At 55.2% G+C, this 24,685-nt stretch overlaps 1 protein-coding gene across 1 annotated transcript in view; it reads left to right on the forward strand.

The window, feature by feature from the left end:
* Window positions 1-24,685, forward strand: part of TBC1D22A (TBC1 domain family member 22A) — a 316,922-nt gene that overhangs the window by 33,595 nt on the left and 258,642 nt on the right. Inside the window, exon 4 of the mRNA XM_029205055.1 lies at window positions 1,208-1,384. Within this exon, the coding sequence (XP_029060888.1) occupies window positions 1,208-1,384 (177 nt within the window). The remainder of the gene's footprint in view (window positions 1-1,207; window positions 1,385-24,685) is intronic.

Here is a 24,685-nt window from a genome sequence, read left to right on the forward strand (position 1 = left end):
CCAGGGAAGCCCCGTTTTTTTTTTAAGTAAATTAATTTTTGGCTGCGTTGGGTCTTCATTGCTGCACGTGGGCTCTCTCTGGCTGTGGCGAACGGGGGCTACTCTTTGTTGCGGTGCGCGGGCTTCTCATTGTGGTGTCTTCTCTTGTTGCGGAGCACAGGCTCTAGGTGCTTGGGCTTCAGCAGTTGTAGCACGTAGGCTCAGTAGTTTTGGCTTGCAGGCTCAGTAGTTGTGGCACGCAGGCTCAGTAGTTGTGGCGCACGGGCTTAGTTGCTCTGCGGCATGTGGGACCTTCTTGGACCAGGGCTTGAACCCGTGTCCCCTGCATTGGCAGGTGGATTCTTAAATACTGCGCCACCAGGGAAGCCCTTTACTTTAAATTTCAGTTTTGGTAGATGCGATTGCTCAATGCAGTTTGGGCCCGGGGGTCTACAGCCTTTCAGGGCCTCTTGCTTGTGGGTCCCGTGCTGGTCCCTAGAGGCTCTTTGTCAAGTGACCTGAGGGCCCTCTGCTCTTTCCTTTGCCTGTCCCCAGTCCCGGGTGCTGGGTGCCGCGCAGTGTCACTTCAGGCTCTCTTGTGGGTCCTTGTGGGCAGCCCTTCAGTCTGTCTCAGGTCAGTGGTGCCTGGGTGAGGGCTGGGCAAGCTTGCACTCTGGTGGCCCCTCGTCTCCACCTGCAGTGGGGGATCTAGCTTCCTCTGCTTTCTCTGGGTGACGATCCTTGCCTGACCTCCCTCCTGGGGCTTGGGGAGACCTGGGATGTTCAGACAGTCCTCAGCGCCTTCATGGGCTTCATACTCCCTTCACGTGTGCCTTGGTGGCTTCCCTCCATGCCAGGCCCGGGTGACCCGTGCAGGCATCCTCCCCACTGCCCTACACCAGCAGATCCTTGGGGCGCGTCACCCAGGCAGGCCCAGACCGTTGGCAGCCCTGACAGACCTGGTCTCCGGTCCTGTGGTTGTCAGTGTCTTGCTTTTCGTGGGGCGCGTCTGTTTCACTGGGGAACGCCCCTCCACCAGGAGGGCCGGCACGCTCCATGGGTGTGAGCTAGGTTCATTTTATCCCTCAAGAAACCAGGTCCTCGCTGCTCGGTGATGGCAGATCCACGGAGGGAGAGCAGCGAGGCATGTGTGAGGCCTCCTTAGTGGTGGGCGTGGGTGTGGGTGTGTCCGGAGCCTCACTTCTGTTCTCTCTCCCTCCCTCTGCAGGAAGCGCCAGTGATGCCGTCCCTCTGCAGAGATCCCAGTCTCTCCCGCACTCGGCGACCGTGGCACTGGGTGGGGTGCCCGAGCCCAGTACCCTCAGCAGCTCAGCCTTAAGTGAAAGAGAGGCCTCCCGGCTGGACAAGTTCAAACAGCTCCTCGCCGGCCCCAACACAGACCTTGGTGAGTCCCCTGTGGGCGAGGCCACGCCGGCTGTGCCTCATTTCTAAAGGGGGTGCAGCTCTGAAGGCCAGTCTGCTGCCATTTAACACACTTGCTCCCCGTGTAATTCACCTGGTGAGAGGTTGGTCTGTTGTGTTTCATGTCAGTGGGTCACTAAGACGAGAGCCGTTTGTCCTGAAAGTTTACTGTCGACGTGTTTATTAATGTGCTTCCTCTGCAATTCGATCGGCATTTTCTGATCTGTTTTCCTTAATGCCCAGTTGCAGTCTTCTGGCTTCTTAGCACTGCCTTGGGGAGCTCTGCAGGGCCGGCCGGGTGGACGTCCTCGTCCTTCATAGCGGTCGTGGGGCCGGCAATCCGGGCCGGTGACGGACGTCCTGACCGTGGCTGACTTTGCACCTTCCTGCAGGGGCCCAGTCGGTCTGCGTAGAGTGTGAGCACGGCAGGGGGCAGGGGGCAGGACAGATCTTGGGTGGAGAGGCCAGCAGGGGACAGGACAGTCACAGGCGTGGTTCTCGTGGGTCATGATACCCGCTTGGACGCTCTGCAGCCGGGCTGAGGCGTGCTTGCTTTCAAGTTCTTCTGGAATTCCACTCAGATCTGTGTTCTTCTATTTATGGATCTCATCCCTGTTGAGTGCCACTCTGCACTGGGCGTTCTGCCCGATGCCGGAGCTTTCGGGAGGGTGGAGGTGGCTGTAGTCCCTCACGGTTGCACTCCGCGGGCTGGGCGCCGCGGCAGGCAGTGCCCCGCGTGGCCAGCAGGTGGCGCGTGAGGCCCGCGGAGGGAGGCGGCCGCGGCCCAGGACGAGCCTGCGGAACGAAGCCGCGGGCCTGGTTCGTGAGGCCGGAGGAGGGCGGCCTTGGAAAGATCCTGAAGCTCGGAAGGTGCTGCTCCAGCCCGGGTGCCGTTCTCACTGTGGGTGTTTTCTTCTTAGTTTTGTTCAGTTTTTGCCTGCAGAGTCGCACGGCACAGAGATTTGGGCCGGCTGTTTTTGGTAGGTGCAGAGGGAAGATGAGCCCTTTCCCTTCCCCAGCTCGCCTCTCCCCCTTTGCCCGGTTCCAGGTGTCATCTTCTAGAGATGGTCCGCGCACATGTTGTATTAAACTTTTGATTTCGATGTGATTTCAAATTTACAGAAAAGTTGCAAGAACAGCACGAGCGCCCCCGTACGCTCCTTGCTCAGATTCACCGGTCGTTTACGTTTTGCCCCATTGCATTCTGTGTGTGTGTGCGCTTACGTGCAGACATGCTGTTCCTGAACCGTTTGAGCCATCTGCCCCACGAGACTTCATTATTTCCTAAGAACAAAGACACCCTCTCGATGTTGTCATGATATCGCTGTCAAAGTCAGGAAATTAAACATCCATGCGGCACTGCTCTCTAACGCACGGCCCACGTTCACATCTTGACGCTTGTCCCAGTAGCACCCATGATACCTTTCTTCCTCATCCAGAACCCACTGCAGGATCACGCGTGGCGTTCGGTTGCCACGTCTCTCGTCTTGTTAGCTAGAGTGATGCTCCGGCCTCGCCTTGTGGTCTTGGAAGAGCGTAGGCCCTTCGGAGTGTCTTGTTTCACGTTCCCTTGGTGAGATTTGGGCCGGCTGTTTTTGGTAGGAACAGCACTTAATTGATTTGCCTTCTCGGTTGATGTAGCAGCAGGAGGCCAGGGTGCTGGTTTGTCCTGAGGTCGATGAAGCCAGCTCTGATCCCTGCTTCAGGGGGTGTCTGCCAGTTCTTCCCCCCGAAAGTTACTCTTGTTTCTTTGGTGATTCAGAGGTGATTTGTAGAGAGGTACTTGGGTCTGTGTGTCGTTACATACATTTTTTTCTTTCCTCTCCATACGAATGGTAACGCTGTTCTGCTCACCTTTTAAATTTAACCATGTATTTCCCGATAGTGCTAGGGAGAGGCTGTGGCCCCTGTGCGGAGTCGTCAGTGAGCCTGTCTGTCTGCGGCTGCCACGCCGGTTATTCGCTGCCCCTCCCGAGGGGCCCTTAGGTTTTCCTGACTTGCTCTCATTACAGACGTAAGAGCTGTTCTTCTGACAGAAGAACACCTGTTCCTCACCCTGACCTGACATTCCTGGAGCATCCCTGGCCGTGGGGAGCTCGGGGAGGGAGAGCTTGGGGGCCTTGGTGCGTGGAAGTCTCATGCTCCGAGCCCGATGGAAGGGGACCGTGCGTGAGGAGCGGAGTGCTGTGCATGGGCAGCGAGGGCGGGGCTCCCGGGGCAGCTGCCTGTGTGGCTTCCTCTGCACGGGCCCTGGAGCGAGCCTCGTAGCCTCCAGGCCTCAGCCTGCACGGTCACCTGCAGGGACAGCGGTGGCAGCACAGGTGTCCCCCGCTTTACACCACCTCGCTTTCACGGAAGACCTCCTCAGTACCTGTTTTCCCTAACTGAAGGAAACCCGGAGAGGGCTTTTGCTTTCATTAAAAAAAGTGAAAAGCAAAACTTGCGTCTTCACTTTACGCCGTTTCAGGTTATGTAAGATTTCATAGAAACATTCTACTTTCGGATAGTGGGGGGAACCTGTACAGATTTTGCTGATAATATTGATACATATGAAGTTTTTGGGAGAGTGGCCAGCACTCAATAAACACTCAGAAAAAGTTAGTTCTTTTACTTCTTCTGATTATTTTCATTTGCACTGGCCTGTTTATTCTCTACTTGATTTTTATAACATTGACATATGTGGCCACTTTATAGATACTTTCTTGGTTACATTCAGCAGCTTCTAATGGTAGGTGGCAAGGAGACAGCTCGTGAAAACAAGATTGCCTGATGGGAACTGCAGTTCTGGGTCAGGTTCTGAGCCCCCAGTTAGAATCTTCTAGTGGACTTTGTCATTGGAGTAACTTTTGAAAATAAAATCGCACTTAAAAGTAAAGCTTTCAAGGCTTGTGGGAGAGTGAGTGCATATGGATAGATTGAAAGGTTAAAAGAAAATCAGATTCTTTTGTTCGGTTGTGGGATTATGGTTTTTTTTTTTTCTTTAGAATTCTATGTGAGTATCAACTCTAACACCAAAAAGCGGAAACCAAAGCTTTCAAAGTGAATTACTGGATTTGTATTTAGTGGCAAGAGAAAACGCAGCCGGCAAATTGCCTGTTTTTATAAGGCAGTTAAGATAGCTTCGGAAGACAGTGGGATGTAGTATCTTCACATTACGTAAAAGATGTAAGTGGCAAATATTTGCTAATGTTGGAGAAGAAAATCACTGACGTGAGCAGCGCCCGCCCGCAGAAGCAGTTCTACCTGCAGAATGTCGCTCCGCCCGTCAGAGCGCTGTTCTTCTTTGCTCAGCTTGTGCTCCCTTACAGGGGTGAGAGTAGCAAATAGAACTTAACAGCTCACTCTGCTCTTAGCATTGACTCAGTATTTACTTGTGCAAAGGCTGCCTGCTTTGAAGCCCAAGAAAATGACACTTGGAGGCTTTCGTTGTGACCATGTGCGTCTGAACCGGCATGTGAGTTGGCCATCGGCTAAACATGTGCAGCCCAAGGCCTGCCGAGTGACCGCCTGGTGGCAGCCGGGCTCTGAGGTCGTCCGTGTGCGACACGCAGCCCTGGTGCCGGACATTCAGACACGAGCACAGAGGGAGTGAGGCCAGGTGCAAGGTCACGGTCCAGTTACCCCGTGAGCACCCGGGCTGGGCTTTAAGACGGAGAGTGTGCCGGGAGACGGCTATGGGGAGGAGAGGGTTTTTTTCGGGGGCGGGGGAGGGTGATATGGAGTTGTTCACTCAGGAAGCAAGGGTTTGAGTTCGGTGCCCCTTCAGGGCCCGGGGCTGGAGGACAGCCCTGCCTGCAAGGGGCCCTGATGGCAGGAAGGGGAGGCAGTGCAGCCTGGGAGCCAGTGTGACAGGTGACTCAGCCTCCTGTCTCATCAGCCATCACGGGGGAGTTGGGACTCCCCTGCAGGGTCCTTGTGACGTCGGAGGTGGTTGACGTCAGGTGCCCACGTAGTTCTTCATTCGGCCAGTGTTCGTAGAGCACCTGCTGTTGCTGTAGGTGCTGGGGGTGTACCGGGAACAGACCCCAGGGTCCCTACGCTCAGGAGCTGACGTTGAGTGTCGGGGACAGACAGACGGACAGATGCACGCAGTCAGCACTCCAGGAACCGGCCGAAGGTAGTAGGCGCAGTGGAGAGAAAAACAGAGGTGTGGGGTAAAGGCTGGAGCTTCCCAGGGAGGGCAGGGGTGCAGAGGTCTTGCCCTGGGATGGGGCTTCGGGGATGGACAGGGCCTGGTAGGGGAGGGGAGGAGGGAGGCCGGCAGGGCAGCGAGGGGCAGGTCTGGAGGGCTGAGAAGGCCAGGAGGAGGCCCCCAGCTTTCTCTCTGTGCAAAGCCTCTGGCAAGGCTGGAACCAGGGGAGCGGAACAAGGCCACGCAGCAGTGGGGAGGTGCAGGGATGTGGGGACGGGGAGGAAATTAGGGGGGTCGACTGGGGGAGGGGAAGCTGGTGGCCCAGGGAGAAGGGGCCACCAGGACTGTGTCAGCTGGAGCCCAGGGGCTGCGGGCGTAGGGGGACAGCTGATGGACACAAAACCGGGGCACGCCCAAGAAGGGTGTTTTTTCACCAGGTGGCAGAATCAGGTACTGGTGAAACAGAGCCAGGGGAGGCAGTGTATCCAAATAACTGCACACTTGCTGCGTTTCGGGTCCTCACTCTGTGCGGGGCACTGTGCTTCCTATGTGTTGACATGCGTGTGCACCGCCCCCCAACCCAGACACACCTGGAGCCTGCCCCCGGTAGCAGCCGGCTCCTGATCGCAGCTGGGGAGGTTGAGCCCTGATGCAGGGGCGACCCTGCGGCCCCGCGGCGAGGGCAGGGCCGATGCCAGCTGGGTCCTCGTTCCTCTGCTGAGGGCCTTGCTGGAGGACCGGGAGTGGATGGCAGGCGGCGTGGCCTGGCTGTGCTGGCAGGGCTGCCGGCACCCCTGTTCCCGAAGGTCCGGGCGGTGGCCCGCCGGTGCCCAGCATCAGCCGTAGGACCAGGCGCAGCCCCACAGCCTTGCCGCTGTGTCCCAGCCAGGGACAGTGGAGGTTGCGCGTGTGTGTGCCCGTGCGGGCTTGTCCTGCTGCCTTGTGAAAGGGGAGGGTGGTCCCAGAGGGGCAACAGGATGTGGGAGGGACAAGGTGGCAGCTCCGCTAACGGCCACCCCGGGGGCCCCTGGCAGCTACCCAAGCTCAGAGACTCCAGGGGAGAGGAGTCGAGGTCTCCTCGCGTGCGGTGTTTGCGCTCCCCCGCCGCAGTGCACTTTGGACCCGCTGGCTGAGCCGCGTGCTCGCATCCCGATTCTCAGCGGAGGTGTGGGCAGCATTTGGTTCTTTGCCCTGCTGGTGCCAGTTCAGCTGGACACGCTTCCTCAGATTCCCCCGGGCCCTGCTGCCAGCCGAGCTTCTGAAAGGTAATTGGAGTGTAAGAGGCGGGGCTCCACGGAGCCCGGCAGGGAGCCTCTGCAGCCTGGTTTTATCTCAGCTGTGAGGTTTGGGGAGAAAGTACTTTTTAGTGAAACAAACAGAGAAGGTTTAAAAGAGGGTTAATGAATTCACCGCGCTGCCCGAGCCCTGCAGTCCCCTCCTGCAGCTCAGGACAGAGCCCTGGTGCACGTAGTAGGTGCACATGCAGCAGCGGGAGGAGCGAGCGCGTTGCAGGCTGAGCCGAGGCAGCATTCGGCCGGTGCCTTTTCCTTGGTTACTGCGTCTCGTGGCCCTGGCTGTGGGTTGGCTGAGCCTCTCCTGTCAGGGAAGCACCGCCGAGGCCGATTCTGACTGAGCAGAGTGCGTGCGGGCTCCAGTCGGGGTGGGGGGAGTCTCTGTGAGGGGACAGGGAGGCCAGAGCCCACAGGTCCAGGCTCTTCTCCCCCACCTTTCTTTCCCGCTTCTCCTGGATTGCCCCCCAGCTTTGGTTCTCCCGTGTAGCATCTTCTCTGACATCAGGAGGAACACTGGCAAAGCAGCTTTCGTTAAGAATGTACACAAGGAGTTCATTTTTGAAAAAGTTCATCTGCCTTGAAAGGCAGATTCTAGGTTGGACGTGTCGCCTTAGTTGACTTCGCAAGGCCCTCACTCCTCCCCCCTGAACCTGTCACCGTTCGTGCCCCCATCTCTGCACAGCGGTGCCCCCTCTGGTGACCCGGGCCCAGCCCCCCCGCCGTCTTCTCCTCCCTCCTCCCCACTCCCACCTCTGGGCTGTCACCAGGTCTCCTGCGCTCAGCACCTCCAGCCCACCGCCTGGTCCCTGCCACCGCCTCTCGCCTGATGGTGACAGCCCATCCCCGCTGGCCCCCGCGCACCTACGTCCGGCATCGTGCTCGGCACAGCTGTCAGCAGTCCTTTGGAAATGAGATCCGGATCAGGTACCATCAGAGCCGCCTGGCGGCTCCATCTCACTCAGAGAGTCAGCCGTCGGCCTGGTGACGCCCGAGAGGCCCGGCCTCCCACGACCTGCCTGTCCCCCTCCCGTCGTCCCCTCACTCTGTTCTGCGATCGCCGGGACGCAGCGGCACGTCCGTGCCTGGGCCTGTGCTCTGCCGTCCCTCTGCCTCGGCTTCCTGCGTGATTCACTTCCTCCAGGCCTCTGCTCGAACAGACCCGCATCATCAGGATCTCCCGCATCATGCCCCCCACCCCCGAACGACTCCACGCCTTCACTCCCTCTCATCCTGCCGTGTTTTCCTCAGATCACCCGACCGAGGGTCCCTCTGCCCCTGACCCCCGGAGGGAGACCTCGGTCTCTTTCTAGGGGTTGGTGGTGCCAGGCGTGCGAGCTCAGGGCGGGCACGTGTCGCCGAGCACCAGTGAGACGTCTCCCCCCTTACTTGGGTGGGCGCAGTCCTCCCAGTCTGGCTTTATTTTCTTTCTGTGAAAATAATCACTAGGTAAGTAATTATTCCTGACGTCCAAATGCAGCTCAACTGCAGCAGCATCCTCCCTGCAGCCAGGACCGTCGCACATGTGCGGACCCCGTGCTGCGCCATCCCCGTGTCACTGACGCCCTGCTTCCCCCCAGAGCCTCTGCCCGGCCCACGGGTGGCTGATCGCCCGAGTCCTGCCACGGAGGAGGGGACTCTGCACGGCTCCTTCCTCTGTGTCGCTCTTGCTGTAGGGTTTCCGCGATGATAGTTCACGCAATGTTATTGAAAGTGAGAGACGTGGAACAAATAATAAAACCCAAAAAGCGCAGTTGCCACTGTGTACGCTGGCTACATTTATGGCTGTGTTTTCTCCTCTCCTCTCATTACCTGTAATCGGTTCTCGCCAGCCCTTTAGAGGCCCGCAGAAGGGGCTCCCCGAGCTTGCTTTGTCTTCTGGGCTCAGGACGGGAGTGTGAGAGCTGCAGAAGACGCGCCAGTCCTGGCTTCATTGCGTTGCCACTGCAGTATCCTCACTGTTTGGGTGGCATTCGCACTACTAGGTGTGGCACTTGAGCTACGTGTAGTTATCACTCGGCTTAGAATAAACCAGAGTGAATATGATTTGGTGAGAGTTAAGCATTTCATTTAATATCTCTGGTAGACCAGATCTTCAGTTTAATTAGGAAAACTTTCAGGGGTCTTTCAGGTAACTTTCTCATGGACAATGATTTCCTGCGTATAATCTTAAAAGCAAATATTAAAAAAAAAACGTTTGTACGTCTACTGTACAGTTTTAAAGGAGCAGTTTGAGAAATCAATCCATTACACGTTTGTCCTTTTTTCTCTAACGATTTCCTTTGTAGATCAGGACATGAAGTAACCAGTTGAATACTCATGAGACCGTGGTGTCTGTTTTTTTGTCTGAGGGATGAGAGCGGAAAAGTGGGCAGAGTGTGTGGGAGTCTGCTCCCTGCCCTGCAGCCATTTGTGCTTGTGACTCAGCTCTCAGGGTTGTGTCCATCTCACCACTGGACTGTGAGTTCCTCGTGGGCCGTGCTGTGAGCCACTGGTCTTCGTGCCCAGTGATGGGGACCAGGACACGGCGCTTGCTCAGGAAGTGCTGCTGGGGTCCATTGGCCTGCTCTCTCCTGCCCCACGGCCCCGCAGTGCTCTTGGCCTCTGTGGTTCACCAGCTGAGGAGGGGGATTGGTTAGGATTCGTTTTGGCTGAAGGTATCAGAAAACCAGACTCAGGGGCCTTTAGACAAATAGGGGTTTATTTTTCTCAGCAGCGTGTCTGGAGGTAGGGAGCTGTGGGCATTGATTTCATCAGGGATCTAAGCTCGTGGTCACAAGGTGGCAGTCATTGTCCTGTGTCAAAGCAAAGGGCAGTCACCACGGCATCTGTAGTCTTATCAGAAAAGCAGTTTGACCAGAGCTGGGTCACGTGCCCCCTGCCCGGCTCCCGCCCCACGAGCTGCAAGGGGTGCCGAGAAGGATCTCGTGGGCCTGGCCGTTGGCACTTTGGAATTGGGGTTCCAGTTACAGGGAAGAGGGAGGGGATGGATGTTGGGTGGACAGCCAGCTGTGTTTGCCACTCAGATAGGCACGTGTAAATCTGTCACCCCACCAGGTTTCTGGTTCCTTGAGATAGGGACTGTCTTTCTTGTATTGTAGCACTTAACCCATGGCTGGTGTCTAGCACTGCCCCGACCACACAGTGGAGACCCAGAAATTGAATTGTGTTGAACTGTATACACAGTCTTGGGTGTGGAGGGAACGAGTGAATGAACTTTGAATTTTCATAGTCAAACACACAGTATTTAGAATGAGCCCTCCTGTGTCCTGGTTTTGCCCCCAAATGTAGCTCAGATTCCAAAGGACCACAAACCAACACATAGCCAGGTGTCTGGTCCTGGAAACTGCAAAGAAAATAATACTTTTAAATTAATTAATTAATTAATCAATGCACAGATCCTATCTTGTGCATTCTAGAAGTGCACATCCTGTAAAGTGAGGGTTCTCTGAAGAAGGGAAGTTGGAAGAGATGGTGAGCGATTGGAATTCCCTGTAGGTGTGGAAGGATGCGGGCAACACAGCAGCAGGATTTTGACTTCTTTAGAATCAAATCAAGGGCTCTGGGACGGAGGTAGTGGTGACCTTGGTGGCAGTGATGGTGGTGGTGGTGATGGTGGTGGTGGTGATGGTGATGGTGGTGGTGGTGGTGATGTTGGTGATGGTGGCTGGCTTTGACCGAGAGCTTCCTCTGTGTCAGGTACATGGAAGTACGTGGAATTCCTGAGAAGGAGCTCAGAGAGGCCGGGGCACAATGGCTGTCCACTTCAACTTTACCCTCCTGGGTTCCTGTCATGCGTGTTTTCCAGACAGAGGCCCTACTCACTCTGGTGCTTCTTCCTGGGGTGGTTTGCTTGCCCATCTTCCTAGGGAAATCCCAGGAGCCAGAGTCAGCCGTCTCCCTTGTTTGGTTACTTTTTTTTTTTTTTTTTTGTGGTACGCGGGCCTCTCACTGCCGTGGCCTCTCCCGTTGCGGAGCACAGGCTCCGGATGCACAGGCTCAGCGGCCATGGCTCACGGGCCCAGCCACTGCGCGGCATGTGGGATCCTCCCGGACCGGGGCACAAACCCGTGACCCCTGCATCGGCAGGCGGACTCTCAACCACTGCGCCACCAGGGAAGCCCTGGTTACTTTCTTGTGCCATCTGTCTGGTTCGCGCTTACAGGTAGGAAGGGAAGTTGCACGTGTTAAAGATGAGAAGCAAGAAAGTGGAGAAGAAAGAGGTCGGGTGCCGTTTTGACTTTGTCACTCCCAGGCCCTCTGTGACCCTCAAAGGGCCTGAGTTATCCCTTCCCGGGAGGGAAACACAGCAGTCACATGTGCAGGGGCGGTGGGGCAGGAGAGGCCAGACATGGGGCCCCGTGTTTGCACGTCCTGGACCCCCGCTCTTGAACTGCCCTGAGGATGGGGCCCCTGACGGTGGCAGGTCAGGAGACTGTAAGCTGAGTCATGTGACAGGAGCGGATGTGTGCGACACGCTCAGGGGCCGTGCGGAGGAGTGGGGGGCAGGGCTGCCTGGACAGGGCCGAGTCCTGGTCCACGCTGTGCTCCAGGGACGAGCGGCGGTTTGCTGTTCACTTGATGGGCCCAGGGGCTGCGGTCGCCTGCTCAGCTCGACACTGCACTCATTTGAAAGCTTCACTCTGCAGACCCACGAGTCCGTGGGGTGCAGGTGCTCACGGACACTGTCTGAAATGGCCGGTCACCTGGCTGCAGGGTGTGCCGGTGGTTGTGGACCTCTGAACCCGTGCCAAGGATCCTGCCCTGCGTGGTGCCGAGGCCCACGGGCTGCTTCGCCCTGAGCGGGTTTCTAGTTTCAGCATAGAAAGTGAGGAAGTGCATTATTGGTGTGGTAATGCTGGAACAGAATACCGTGGGCTGGGCGGCTACAGCTGACATTTATTTCTCGTGGTTCTGGAGGCTGAGAAGTTCAGGGTCAAGGCACCGACGGCAGATTCCGTACCTGGTGAGGTTCATAGATGGCGCCTTCTTACTGTGCTCCAGCGGCCGAAGGGGCGAGGGCGCTCCCTGAGCCTCTTTATCAGGGCACTAATCCTATCCAGGGGGACCCCACCTTGTGATCTAAGCACGTCCTACAGCCCCCACCTCTGAACCGTCACCCTGGGAGTCGGGATTTAACATAGGCCCTTTGGGGACACAAACAGTCTACGGCAGCTTTCCTGCTCGACGAGACGCAGCACTGTGTGGTCACCGCACAGCACCAGCCTGCCCTTCTCAGGGAGGAAGGCCTCTGTTTGTGAAGGTCTTCCCCACAGGCTTCCTCGCTGGCTCCGTGCTGCCCTAAGCGATCAGCAGAGCGGCCCCATTTTGCAGATGAGAAAACTGAGACTCAGAGGAGGAGGAGGGCCTGCCCGAGGGTAAGCCCACAGGCAGCAGCAGCCCTGGGCTCCCTGCACGTGCTCTGCGCTCACTGTACCGGGACACGGCAGTCCAGTTTTAGAGATTTGGTGCAGCATTAGATCGCACGTGACCAAAATGAGAAAAAGGGAGAAACTCCTGATGAATAGAAGTGCAGAGTGTGGGAGATGAGAAGTCACTTGGGATGGCCTCACAATGGGGTAGGACACAGGAAGGAAGTTAGAGAAACAAGGAAGCGCTGGGTTTTGTGTCGGGAAGTGAAGAAAATCATCTTTATCCTGAATTTGCCATGAGGAGTGAGGCGCTGCCGAGTAAGGCTTTGGTTTTGGTTTTGAGCCAGGTCTTGAGACACTAATACAAACTGAGGCTTTCTGGTGAAATCTGAGGCTGTACTCAAATTGGTCCTAAAGGGACAAAGTTCAGGCTTGCTTACTAAAGTGCTTAAAAAAATGAAATACCCTTTTTCTTAGGATAAGATAGTCTGAAAAAATTAGTTAAGGATGTCTTTTTAAATCCGTGTTTTAACCTACGTGTTGTTTTAGGTTCTAGAAGTAAGAGCAACCACAATATAGAACAGTCAGCAGCCATGATGGCCAGTCACCTTGCCCCCCATCTCCGGCCTCTTAGGGGACAGAGGAGTGTGGAAAACAAGCATGTGGGCTTTGGGGTCACATCAGGTCATGGCCACGCTTTGCCATTTACTGGCAGAGTGACCTGGGCAGTTTTTTCCCCCAGACTTCTTTCGGCATTAGTTTCCCCACCTGTAAAATGGGTCTAATGGTGCTTGCCTCCACCTGGCTTTGGGAAGCAGTCCCGTGAGGAGTGGTCCGTGCAGTGCAGCAGGCTCGCCCTGGCGCTGGTGCGGGCCTCCATCACTGCCTTTCCCAGTGGAGCCTACCCACCTCTCTCCATAGTGGCAGCGAGGAGGCAGACGCCACTTGTCACCCCGATCCAGTTAATATCACCTCATGCGCCTTTCCCACCTTGCTGCAGTCTTCATAACCATCATTTTTAATGGCTATATAATGTGTTGAGAATGATCTTTACTTAAAATTGTTATTAAAGTTGTGTATCTGTCTAAGTCAACATTTAATTTATATGCTTAGTCAAAATCTAGACATATTTAACGGTATTCAAAATACGTACTATAAACGCACTAACAGGAACGTTGTTCCTTGAGATTCTGCAGGAGGGGGAGTTGTGAGCACTTAAGGTTTGGGAACTAGTGATGTTCATTCGTATCTTTTGTTTACTAGTTTTTTTTTAATTGAAAAAGCTACATCATGCAATATTAAAAAATTCAATTGGTCGCTAAGGGTGTACATAATGACAAATAAATCTCCGTCCCCAGGCCAGTGGCTCCCCTTCTGTTTCTTACCTCTGTTCATAAGTGCTCTGTGTTTATTCAAGTGACTGTATGGATGGGCGTGTATACGTCGCCCCGCCAGCCCCCGTTCTCTGTAAAATACAAACGGAAGCGTATTAGTCTCATGGGCCTCTTTTCTCACTTGGTACACGTTGGGGAGCCTGACGTAAAATACAAACGGAAGCGTATTAGTCTCATGGGCCTCCTTCTCACTTGGTACACGTTGGGGAGCCTGACGTAAAATACAAACGGAAGCGTATTAGTCTCATGGGCCTCCTTCTCACTTGGTACACGTTGGGGAGCCTGAGAATAGGTGATACTTAGCATAGTCATCATCTTATTCACTAGCGTCAGCCTGGCATACAAATCATCAAACTCTCGAGTAAAATATCCCTTTAGAAAAAATGGAGGTGAGATTCACATATCATACAATGAACCGTTTTAACCTGCCCAGATCGTGGTAGCTGGTGCACTCAGTGTTGTGCCCCGCCTAAACTATTCTTAATGAGAACGTCCTCGTGACCCCCTGAAGAAAGGAATCTGCACCCCCGTGTTCACTGCAGCATTGTTTGCGGTTGCCAACACACGGAAACACCCTGGGTGCCTATCAGTGGATGAGCGGATAAAGAAGATGTGACACATACACACACGCGCGTGCGCAGCGGGATATTATTCAACCATACAAAGAATGAAATATTGCCGTTTGCGATAACATGGATGAACCTTGAGGGCACTATGCTAAGTGAAGTAAGTCAGAGAAAGACAGATACCCTATGATCTCACTCACCTGTGGGATCTAAAACAAAACCAGACAGCTGAGCTCACAGATGGCGGAGAACAGGTTGGTGGTTGCCAGAGGTGGGGGGGTTAGGGGCAGGTGGAATGGGCGAAGGGGGTCAAAAGGAACAAGCTTCCAGTTGTAAAGTAATACTGTACTGCATATTTGAAAGCTGCTAAGAGGGTACATCTTAAAAGTTCTCATCACAAGAAAAACACATTTTGTAACTGTGTGGTGATGGGTGTTAATTAGACTCAGTGTGGTGATCATTACCTTGTATACCTGAAACTACTATAATAGGCCAGTTACACCTCAATCAGAAATATTCTTGGGCTTCCCTGGTGGCGCAGTGGTTGAGAGTCCGCCTGCCGATGCAGGGGTCACGGGTTCGTGCCCTGGTCTGGGAGGATCCCACATGCCGCGGAGCGGCTGGGCCCGTGAGCCATGGCCGCTGAGCCTCCGCGTCCGGAGCCTGTGCTCCGCGACGGGAGAGGCCACAACAGTGAGAGGCCCGCGTACCGCAAAAAAAAAAAAAAAAAAATTCTTAATGCAAAAGAATTGGCCCGATGGGAACAAAGACACAGACCTCCTAGAGAATGGACTCGAGGACACGGGGAGGGGGAAGGGTGAGCTGTGACAAAGTGAGAGAGTGGCATGGACATATATACACTATAGATAAAATAGCTAGCTAGTGGGAAGCAGCTGCATAGCACAGGGAGATCAGCTCGGTGCTTTGTGACCGCCTAGAGGGGTGGGATAGGGAGGGTGGGAGGGAGGGAGACGCAAGAGGGAGGGGATATGGGGATATATGTATATGGATAACTGATTCACTTTGTTATAAAGTAGAGACTAACACACCATTGTAAAACAATCATACTCCAATAAAAAAAGAAAGAATTGTCAGAAATGTAGTCATCAGGAGGTTTTTTTTTGTTTGTTTTTTGGTGTAACAGCAGTTACACAATAGGGGTTTTTTTATGCATATAATCAACTGAAGAGGTAGGTCTTCCCTTCACTCTTCAGGTTGCCCCTCTTCAGGTGTGCCCTGTGGTTCGACGTTATTCAATTACAGATTAAATCACCTCCCAGAAAATATGATGGATCATATCGTGTGTGTGTGTGTGTGTGTGTGTGTGTGTGCGCGTGTGTGCGCGTGCGCGCGCACAGCAGGACCTTGGGAAGTCCCCTGGTGAGGGCTTTCCCCTTCCTGCTGCCCGAGAGCTGGTCCTACCTGGCGTGCGCTTCTGGAGCCCCGCCTGGGCCAGGTGCGGTGCCCGACTTCCTGCCCTGAGCCCGTGGGGCCGCCAGGGTCGGCCGTGGTCTTCCCATCTTACCGAGTCGCCGGTGGAAGTGGCTGCATCAGAATGGATGGCCCGTCCTGACTCTAGGCTTTGTGCTCCTGCTGCCCCAACAAGCTGCCTCTGGTGGGGACGAGGGACTTAGGTGTGGAGCAGTGTTCTAGAAGGGTTGGAAAGGCAGTGTGTTCACTTGTCGTTATGCTCTCCGGGGTCATCGCCGCGGGTGTGGGCACCACCTAAAAACTCTGTCCGGGTGCAGGACCAGGGAGGTGAAGCCCGCTCACGTCTCCCGACGCTGTGGACACCTTAGTTGTGAGCCTGTCCTTTTCTTTGGGGCTTACGTGCTTTGTCCTTACCTCCTGTCCAGGTTAATGTTACTGCTGTCACATCTGGCATTGTGAGTGTGCTTAGTGCGTACTGCGGGGCGAAGTTTGTTGGAGCAGCCAGCGGTGTTGAACTCGCTCTGTGGTGCGTCCGGGCACTGGGCACGCCCGGGCCACTCGCCCCCTTCCCAGTCATGTCCTTTCACGCCCACCCCTGTAGCTGAGCCTCCTGGGCTGCTCGGTTGTCCCGCGGAGGGTGGGCTGACCTTAAGGAGGGGAGGCTTTACCCCCAGTTTGCCGCCAGAGCCTGGGGTTGGCTGCCGTGGTCATCTACAACCGGCCTTGGTGGCTTTTGGCTTCGGGGAGCATGGCTGTGCTAGGCTGTGGTCCAGGACACACCCTGGGCACAGGGCAGCAGGCTGCTGGGGAGGAGACATGGCGAGTGGAGCTGAGTCCTGACAGCCGCAGCAGCAGCAGCGACGACAGCACAGCAACACCACCTCTGCCGAGGCGCTGAGCACACCGCGCGGGAGCCGTGTGCTGTCCCTAGAGTCGGGCGGCCGCGACGTGGTCGCCGTCTGCGGGCCTCCCGGCCAGCAGAGCCAGCACTTGGAGGCAGCGGCGTCTGAGGGAGCTTGTCGTCGTCCTGAGGCGGCCGCGCTGCAGGGACGAGGCTTCCTTGAAGATGCAGCGGTGGGAGAAGCCAGGGGTGCAGGCGGGGCCGGAGCTTGGCAGGTCGGACAGCCGTGGGGCAGTGGGAGAGACACTGTGATGGGGAATCCCCTGGCTTCCCAGTGGTTAGCGCTTTCGCTGAGTTGGGGAGCCACGATCCCGCAAGCCGCGCGGCGAGTGGGGCACAGATGCTGAGATCTCGGGTTCACACCCTGCCTCTGCCACCTTCACGCCTTCTGGTCACTTGCTGCATCCGTGGTCTCGGCCTCCTCATGGGCAAAATCAAGGAGTCGGGCCGATGGCAGCAGAGGCCCGAGAGCCTCGGATACAGTGACTCATTCTGTGGGCAGGTGGGAGCTGCGAGGGTTTGAGGTCTGGGAGTGGAATGATCAGAGCCGCACTTTGGGCAGGTTAATCTGGCCTCTGTTCCTTTGTGATAATCCCACCGAAGGGCTGCAGGTGACAACGTGTGGGCGACACTCTGAAATGCGGCCGCGACTGAGTTAGCTGTGCTTTGAACCCAAGCTGTCTGGAACTGCCCTGCGCGTTTGTGGGTCCCTTGCCCCCCTCCCTGGCCTGCTCTCTCCCGGACACCAGCCCTCTCTTCTCTGCACACCCCGCGGCCACAGCCGGCTCAAGCCAGTGAGGTGATTTGGAGCTGGCCGGTGGTGGGGCGCAGACCCGGACCCGCACAGTTCCATGGATCATAGGGGCCCCGTGCAGCTGGCCTGGGGGCTGTGTGGGCTCCTCGGCTCACGCGGGTCCGCCGCTCTGTCGGGCGCTGGGCCTCCATCTGCCTGCAGTGCCCTCCCAGCCTGGGTGAGCCTGCTCCCGTCGGCTGGGCCCACCCTCCTGGGAGCCTCTGCCCGCGGCCCTGTGGGTGGCGCTGCGTCCCGCGTGCCTTCGTGAACCGGGCTTTCAGTGGACGTTGGTGAGGAAGGGCAGAGGCTCCCAGCGTTTTAGTTGAAAGGTGTCGCCAGCTAGCTCAGGGCTCTGGGGTGGATTTCGTGATCCTTGTCTCATGACCTACCACCACTGTTAAATTTAGGGACTACCCTCAGTTTACATGAAAACGTTCCCTAATCCTTGTGAACTTAAAGTTGCCTGTTTCAGCGTGTTCCTTAGTTAGCATTTATCTTTTCTTGCTTTGGTTCCTTCCTTCCAAGTCACTTTACGCTTTTTTGAGCCTCACCGTTTTGCGTTCCTGCGGTGCGTGGCGCCTTCCTCATTGACGGACTCCATCGTGTCGTGTCAGGGCTGCCCGCGTGGTGATCGCGTGGCCGCCACCATGCGCCACTTCAGCATTGTGCGTCTCTCAGGCGCCCGAGGCCTTTGTGTATGCAGGTCACTGGGTTCCGTTTGCTTGTCCCTTTACTTTAATGACTTTCTCGATCAGACCGTTAAATACTTCGCTAAAGTACACTCTTTTCTTCCATTTATTCGTGGTTATTTCCTCGATAAAATGCATATTGAATTAGTAAGACATGAATTTCCTTCTGTGTGCCAATCCTATCAGAAGTTATTAAAACTTTTCTAGATTTGGGCCTTCTGTACTTTAAAATTCCATCCCCATTACCTAAACCAAATATGAAAGTATAAAATCCATTTAACAAAGTCATGTTTTGATCTTTCATATACAGGGTTTGCATGGTAGGAACACAGCCTTATCTTGTGGAATATTAACTTTGTTTATCTTTGGTATTCTTTTTTTTTTTAAAGTTACTTTTTTAAAAAAAATTAATTTAATTTTGGCTGTGTTGGGTCTTCGTTTCTGTGTGAGGGCTTTCTCTAGTTGTGGCAAGCGGGGGCCACTCTTCATCACGGTGCGTGGGCCTCTCACTATCGCGGCCTCTCTTGTTGCGGAGCACAGGCTCCAGACGCGCAGTCTCAGTAGTTGTGGCGCACGGGCTTAGTTGCTCCGCGGCGTGTGGGATCTTCCCAGACCCGGGCTCGAACCCGTGTCCCCTGCATTAGCAGGCAGATTCTCAACCACTGTGCCACCAGGGAAGCCCTATCTTTGGTATTCTTAAGTATAATTTAAAATTACAAGTGTTCAGTGTTTAAAGTTTAGCACGTAGTGTGAATAATCATAAGAAAAACAATAACATTGAATATTTTTTGATGCCCATCTTGTGCCATGCATGGCGCTCAGTAGTCTCTGGGAATTTTCTTGATCTCTTCTCACAACGACCCTGTGTGGTGGACACAACCTCCCAAGACCAGGGTCAGAAAGAACGATGAAAACCAGCTGTACACCTGCTGTCCTGGTAGCCCAGGGGGTTAAAAGAGCTTATCTTTGTGTCTTTTCGGGAGGGCCTTTATGGGGTGTGTGTGTGTGTGTGTGTGTGTGTGTGTGTGTGTGTGTGGTCTTCCTTTTTATAGACTTGGGATCAAGCATGTACCTCTCTGTGCATCTCATGATTTCCACTTGTTATAAATGATGTCTTTCCCAAGATAGTAATGTTCGCTCAAAGCACGTTGTTAACGGCTGTGTGACGGTCATTAAAGTGCAGCCATTCCTGCCATTTGCTCATTGGCGGCGCATTCCGTAAGCCGTTCCCCTGTTATTTGGGCATTTCAGTTGTTTTCAGTTCTGGCTTTGTTTTTTATTTATTGTTATGACTGACCCCAAGGAACACCCCCAATCATAACTCTGCACACCTTCTGTGTTTCCTTAGGAGAAATCCCGAGCCCGGGCTTGGTATTAATGGAGGAGCACCGTCGGTCGCTTGGGCGCCGTGTCCTCGCGTGTGACCCCTCGGCTCCCCGAGGGTCCTGTGTAGTCTGAGAGCCGCCGTTGACTTGGTTACTCTTTGCCCTTTCGTTTCATCCACATCAGTGTTTTGGATTGAGGTGCCCCGGGCGCACAGTCCTTTATTGGGACCCTTCTGGTGCTGTTTCACTCAGAGCCTGCCCTCCTGCCTTCCTTCCGTGGGATTTGCTCAGGCTTTGCTGCTCAAGCCTTTCTAGGGTCCTCCTTGGCGGGTGGGCATTTTAACAAGGCTGCAGCCGTTTCTTAGTCTCATCTATTCACTCCCTAAGTTACTCATTCTGTCATCCATTTGTTGATTTCTCCCTTCGTTGTTTTGGAGAGCGAGTTTCTTAAGCGCCTGCCTCATACTGGCCACCGAGGATGCAGGAGGTATTGATCAGTCTGCTCCTGGGCTTGTGGAGGGACTGAGACCAGTCGAGTCGGGGAAGGAGTCCCTGACCTTAGTCGGAGCGAAGGACGGAGGCGAGGGAGAGGCACTGCCCGACAGGGAGGAGTAGCAAGGTGTGGCTGGGCCGTGCTGTGTGCGCACACCTGTGCGTGTGCCCCTGTGGGAGATGGAGCCTGGCAGGTGGGTCCAGCCGCAGCTGGGCGGCAGGGCTCTGGAACGGCGAAGCGGTTCGGATGTTATCCTGAAGCTCGTGTCGTTTCCCTGCTCACGGCTCTTTCAGAATGTCCCCTTGGGAGAGTCTCCCACCTTTGGTCGGTCCTACCCTCCTCTCTGGCTGCGTTTCTCGCCACTTCCCGTCTCTGCACTTGAAGCTTGTGGCTCCGGTCCCGTCTGTCCCCTGGGCCTCCCGACCCCCTCTGCACGGCCAGCGCTGGGGCCCCCTTCGCTCCCACACAACGTTGGTTGCGAGGTATCTCTGGGGACCCTGGGCTGAGTCCCCTAGGAATCACTGTGGCTCTGCTCGGGCCTGGCTCAGGGCCCTGCCTGGTGGTGTCTGGTCCCCTGAAGAGCAGGCGCTACCTGCCGTGTGGTGTTCAGTGGTGGCGCCTTTATCTCAGCCAAAACCTGTTTTCAGGAAATTCCCTGCTGCGCCCTTCACCAAGTCACGTTGCTGGTTTCCAGCGGGCTTAGGTGACTTCTGCGGGGGCTCGAAGGAGAATCCGTCCATCAGAAGCGAATCGAAGGCTCATACCACCGTCACCAGGTCGGATGCTCCTGGGGCCTGTCGTGTCCGGCTCTGCTGTGGGCGGCCCTGCGGGGGGAGCCCGGTTACTAGTTCGCGGCCTTGAGGTGTGCACAGGTGAGGGGGCGACGCGGCAGGCGCCAGGATGGGCGGCCCAAGAGGGGTTCGGCCAGCCCTGGCTGCAGTTGAGCTGAGGGGGGCCCGTGAGCTGGTCAGGCTGGCCTGGCAGAGGCCGCGGGGCTTGGACCGGCTTGGAGGGCTGGCGGGGGCTCAGGTCGGCGACAGAACGGGCCCCCGGGGCTCGGAGTGGCATCAGCCTGGGCACACGCACCGGTCACTGTCTCCTGGGGAGCTTTAAAAAAACACAGCAAAACCAGTGCCTGGCCTCCCCCCCGGCCGGGGCCTCGGAACCCTGGGTCGTAACCCCGGTCCTAGGGCGGAGGTAGCGGGAGCGCTCAGACGGTGTCTGGAGCCTTGCTGTGGGGCTCTGGCTATGCGAGGCTTTGGGAGGTCATGGGCAACGCTAGACCTCAGTAACTCACTGTAGCCCGCAGTGTCGCCAGGCGAAGGTCTGCTGTAGCATAGAAGACCTTGTGATTCCATAAATAACACGTGTTTGTTAGGAAAACTTGGAAAATACAGAGGACCCCTGCAGACAGATCATTGCCTGCATCGTGTCTCACCACCTGAACCGTGGTCCTGCTCTTCCCGTGGTCAGTGTCCCCTACCTGCCACCTGAGGTCATGTGTGAAGGGTGGGTCCTCTCTGGAAGGTCCAGGGCCTGCAGTGAATTCTCGGGGTGCCTGGGGCAGCATCCACAGGGTTGGGGTGGAGACTGCAACTGTCAGCTTGGCTTGGGTCCTGGCCACACCACTGACCACCACGTGACGCTGAGCTCGTGGAGAGGATTAAGTGAATTCACTTAAGTACAGCCCTCAGAATGGTGCGTGGCATATAGACAGGACTCCATAAATGTGAGCTGGGGTACTGACTTTTACTCCTGTGGTCACTTCTGGCTCTGCCCTCCTGCTTTCTTCTGAATTCTTGATTTGATTCTATCAGTTAACTGTGCTTTTGGTCCAGGCACCTGCTGGGTGCCACCAACATACAAGGGGAAATGAGACCTGGTGCCGTGACTCAGGGGACACGGATAATGGTCTCGGGCAGCGCCACCCAAGGGGAAGATGTCACTGTGTGATTTCACATGTTCTTGTAGCCACACCGAGGACATGCAAAGAAACAGGCGAAATTAATTCTAAGGATTTAGGGATTTCCCTAGTGGTCTAGTGGTTAAGACTTCGCCTTCCAATGCAGTGGGTGTGGGTTTGATCCCTGGTTGGGGAGCTAAGATCCCTCATGCCTCGGGGCCAAAAAACTGAAACAGAAGCAGTATTGTAATACTGCTTTTAAAGTCAATAAAGACTTTAAAAAATATCTTAAAAAAATAATTCTAAGGATTTACTTATTATTCCAATATATACAAAGTATTATCTTAACATATTATAAATTCAGTATATAATCCATATACAAGCTGTAAATAGTAACGTGGACTCATATGTTGGTACCGCGTTGGTAAGAAATTCCTGGTGGCTAAGGGGATTTTTTCTTTTGGATTACGGATGTCCAGCAGTCGATTTTAAGTTATTTAGACAGTGGTTGTGTTAACCCCTGAGACTCCAAAGCTTCCGTCTGCTGCAGTTACAAATGCCTCATTTCCTAACCCCTCCTTGGGTAACACTACTTTTGCCTAAATTTTGGCTTAAAATGAGGCGGTGCCTTTTTCCCCCGGGGGTCAGATCTCTGACCCTGTGGGTGTGGGTGCTTCTGCTCCTGCCCTTGGCTGGCTCAGCGCGGGCCCCCTCACCCCCTCGCCGCCGCCCTGTGCGCACAGGCCACGCAGAGGGGCCAGCTCAGCTTTGCCTTCTCATCTGCCTCGTGTCTCTGTTCTACTGGATGCTGGTAGCAGAAAGGAGACGTGGAGACATTTGTTTTCCACATTGGCATAAGTTATGCGGTACCTCCTTGCCAGGAAAGATCATGATGAGTTGGTTTTTCTTAAGGAATTTTATTTACTTTTTGGCTGCATTGGGTCTTTCTTGCTGCACGCAGGCTTTCTCTAGTTGTGGTGAGCAGGGGCTACTCTTCATTGCGGTGTGCGAGCTTCTCATTGCGGTGGCTTCTCTTGCTGTGGAGCGTGGGCTCTAGGCATGCGGGCTTCAGTAGTTGCGGCGCACGGGCTCAGTAGTTGTGGCTCACGGGCTCTAGAGGGCAGGCTCAGTAGTTGTGGTGCACGGGCTTAGTTGCTCTGCGGCATGTGGGATCTTCCCGGACTAGGGCTTGAACCCGTGTCCCCTGTGTTGGCAGGCGGACTCTCAACCACTGTGCCACCAGGGAAGCCCCCTCTCTCTGTCTTAAAGGCTCGTCCCCTCCCCCTGCTCAGCTATGCTCAGCTTTCCTGGGAGTGGACCCATCTGTGACATTTTCACGTGCAGACTGCAGCTGAAGGAGCCTAAAGCCTTTCGTTTCTTACTCCCCTGATCTTGTTAGTCACCACCAAGTTGAGAGTCTGAGCTGAGCCTATCATGTGTGTAATCATACATGTAATCCTCAGGGTTGCTCTTTCCCACCTATAGGGAGGCTGTTGACAGCAGTTTCCCGGGGCTGGGCAGCGGGGGGGAAGGGAGCCGGTGTTTGTCCGGTTCCAAGTGTCATACAGGTCGAGGCCGCGGTGTCCAGGATGGCTCCTGGCTCTCGGTTCGCGGTAATTGTCGAACGAATAAATGGAAACGCACAGCCAGTTTCAGCTCTCCTTTCCACATGTGCCTCTGTGTGTGTGAAAGATTAGCTCGCTGTGAAACCTGTTTTTCTTCCTTTGCCAGAAAGCAATCAACAGAGACTCCTGCCTTTGTCGTGTTGTAGAGTTGATTGACATGGTTCTTTGTGCCTGGAAAGCAAATTATGTTAAAATGTTCCTCGAGATCTATTTATAAGTTACTTGGTTCAGCAGCACCGTTTGCTTAGAACTAGGTCCCGCCATGTTCTTCACGCACAGCCGCTGCCACACAGGGGAGCGGGGCTCCCACGGACCTCGCCCCTGCCTGTTGGCCACTGACCTCGGGGAGGTGGAGGGTGGGATCTGGTTCCTCACCCTCCGACGCCCCCTTCACGTGGAGGGGCATGGTGTCCCCGCCCAGGGCCAGTGCAGGCTGTGATCGTGGGCTCGTGTGCAGCCTGCGCGCGGTCTGGGGAGAAAGGCCCGTGGTCTGCGTCCGCATCACACCCTTGGCCTTCTCAGTGCTGCTGCAGGTCGTGTATCTAAAGCATGCCTCTCCCTCAGCCTCACTGCCCACCCCGAAGACGCGCCGACCACCAGAACCCTGTTAAAGTCTCCTGTTCTCCTTTCTCGTAGAGGTGCACTTGGACTGTGTGTACCAAATGGTGTTTTGTAAGTGACAGCCTTTTTGAATCAGAGAGGCCTGGCTGCCAGCAGAGCATCTGGGCAGTACAGGTGACTGGCCTGCCCAGAGGGCGTGGCTGTCATTTCTGCTTGCAGACACTGTGGGCTTGGGCAGCCCGTGCAGCCTGGCCATGCCGGGGTCGGGGTGGGTCTGTTCCCGCTGGGCGCTTGAAGCTTGATGCCAGGGCCCTGAGAGAGCCTGGCTGAAGCTCCCTGGGGTCCCCGGGACAATAGGGCACTTGCTGCTGGGGAATCGGCAAAGGCTTCACTAGGTCTTGGCTGTCTTATCTGCACAGAACGTCCCAGCAGACGGCATGAGCAGAGTTAAAATGCCTGCAGTTCTTCATGCAAGTGGTGACGTAGGCTTACCCCCTTCGCTCCCCCGACAAAAAACCCACATCCCCAGACAGTCGTTAGGCCGTGTCTGATTCAGCAAGGCTGCCCCAGAAGGTAGCACCGCGGGCTTCTCCTGTGTCTTCACTGGGATTAGAAGCACGCTGAGGGCAGGGCTGCCTGAGCCCCTGTGCCCTCCTGAAACATGGCACAGGCCCTCCTACAGCCAGCACTCAGGTTGTAGGTTTTTTTTGCCTGTTTCAGAGAATGTATGGAGATGGAACACACTTGTTGAGCGTGATTCTTCCCTCCTGGCCCAGGACTAATATGTATGTAAAGGTGATAAAGTAAAAA

This window comes from Monodon monoceros, unplaced genomic scaffold, assembly GCF_005190385.1.
Source record: "Monodon monoceros isolate NGI ecotype Baffin Bay Population unplaced genomic scaffold, NGI_Narwhal_1 Super_Scaffold_6, whole genome shotgun sequence".
NCBI classification, from domain to species: domain Eukaryota; kingdom Metazoa; phylum Chordata; class Mammalia; order Artiodactyla; family Monodontidae; genus Monodon; species Monodon monoceros.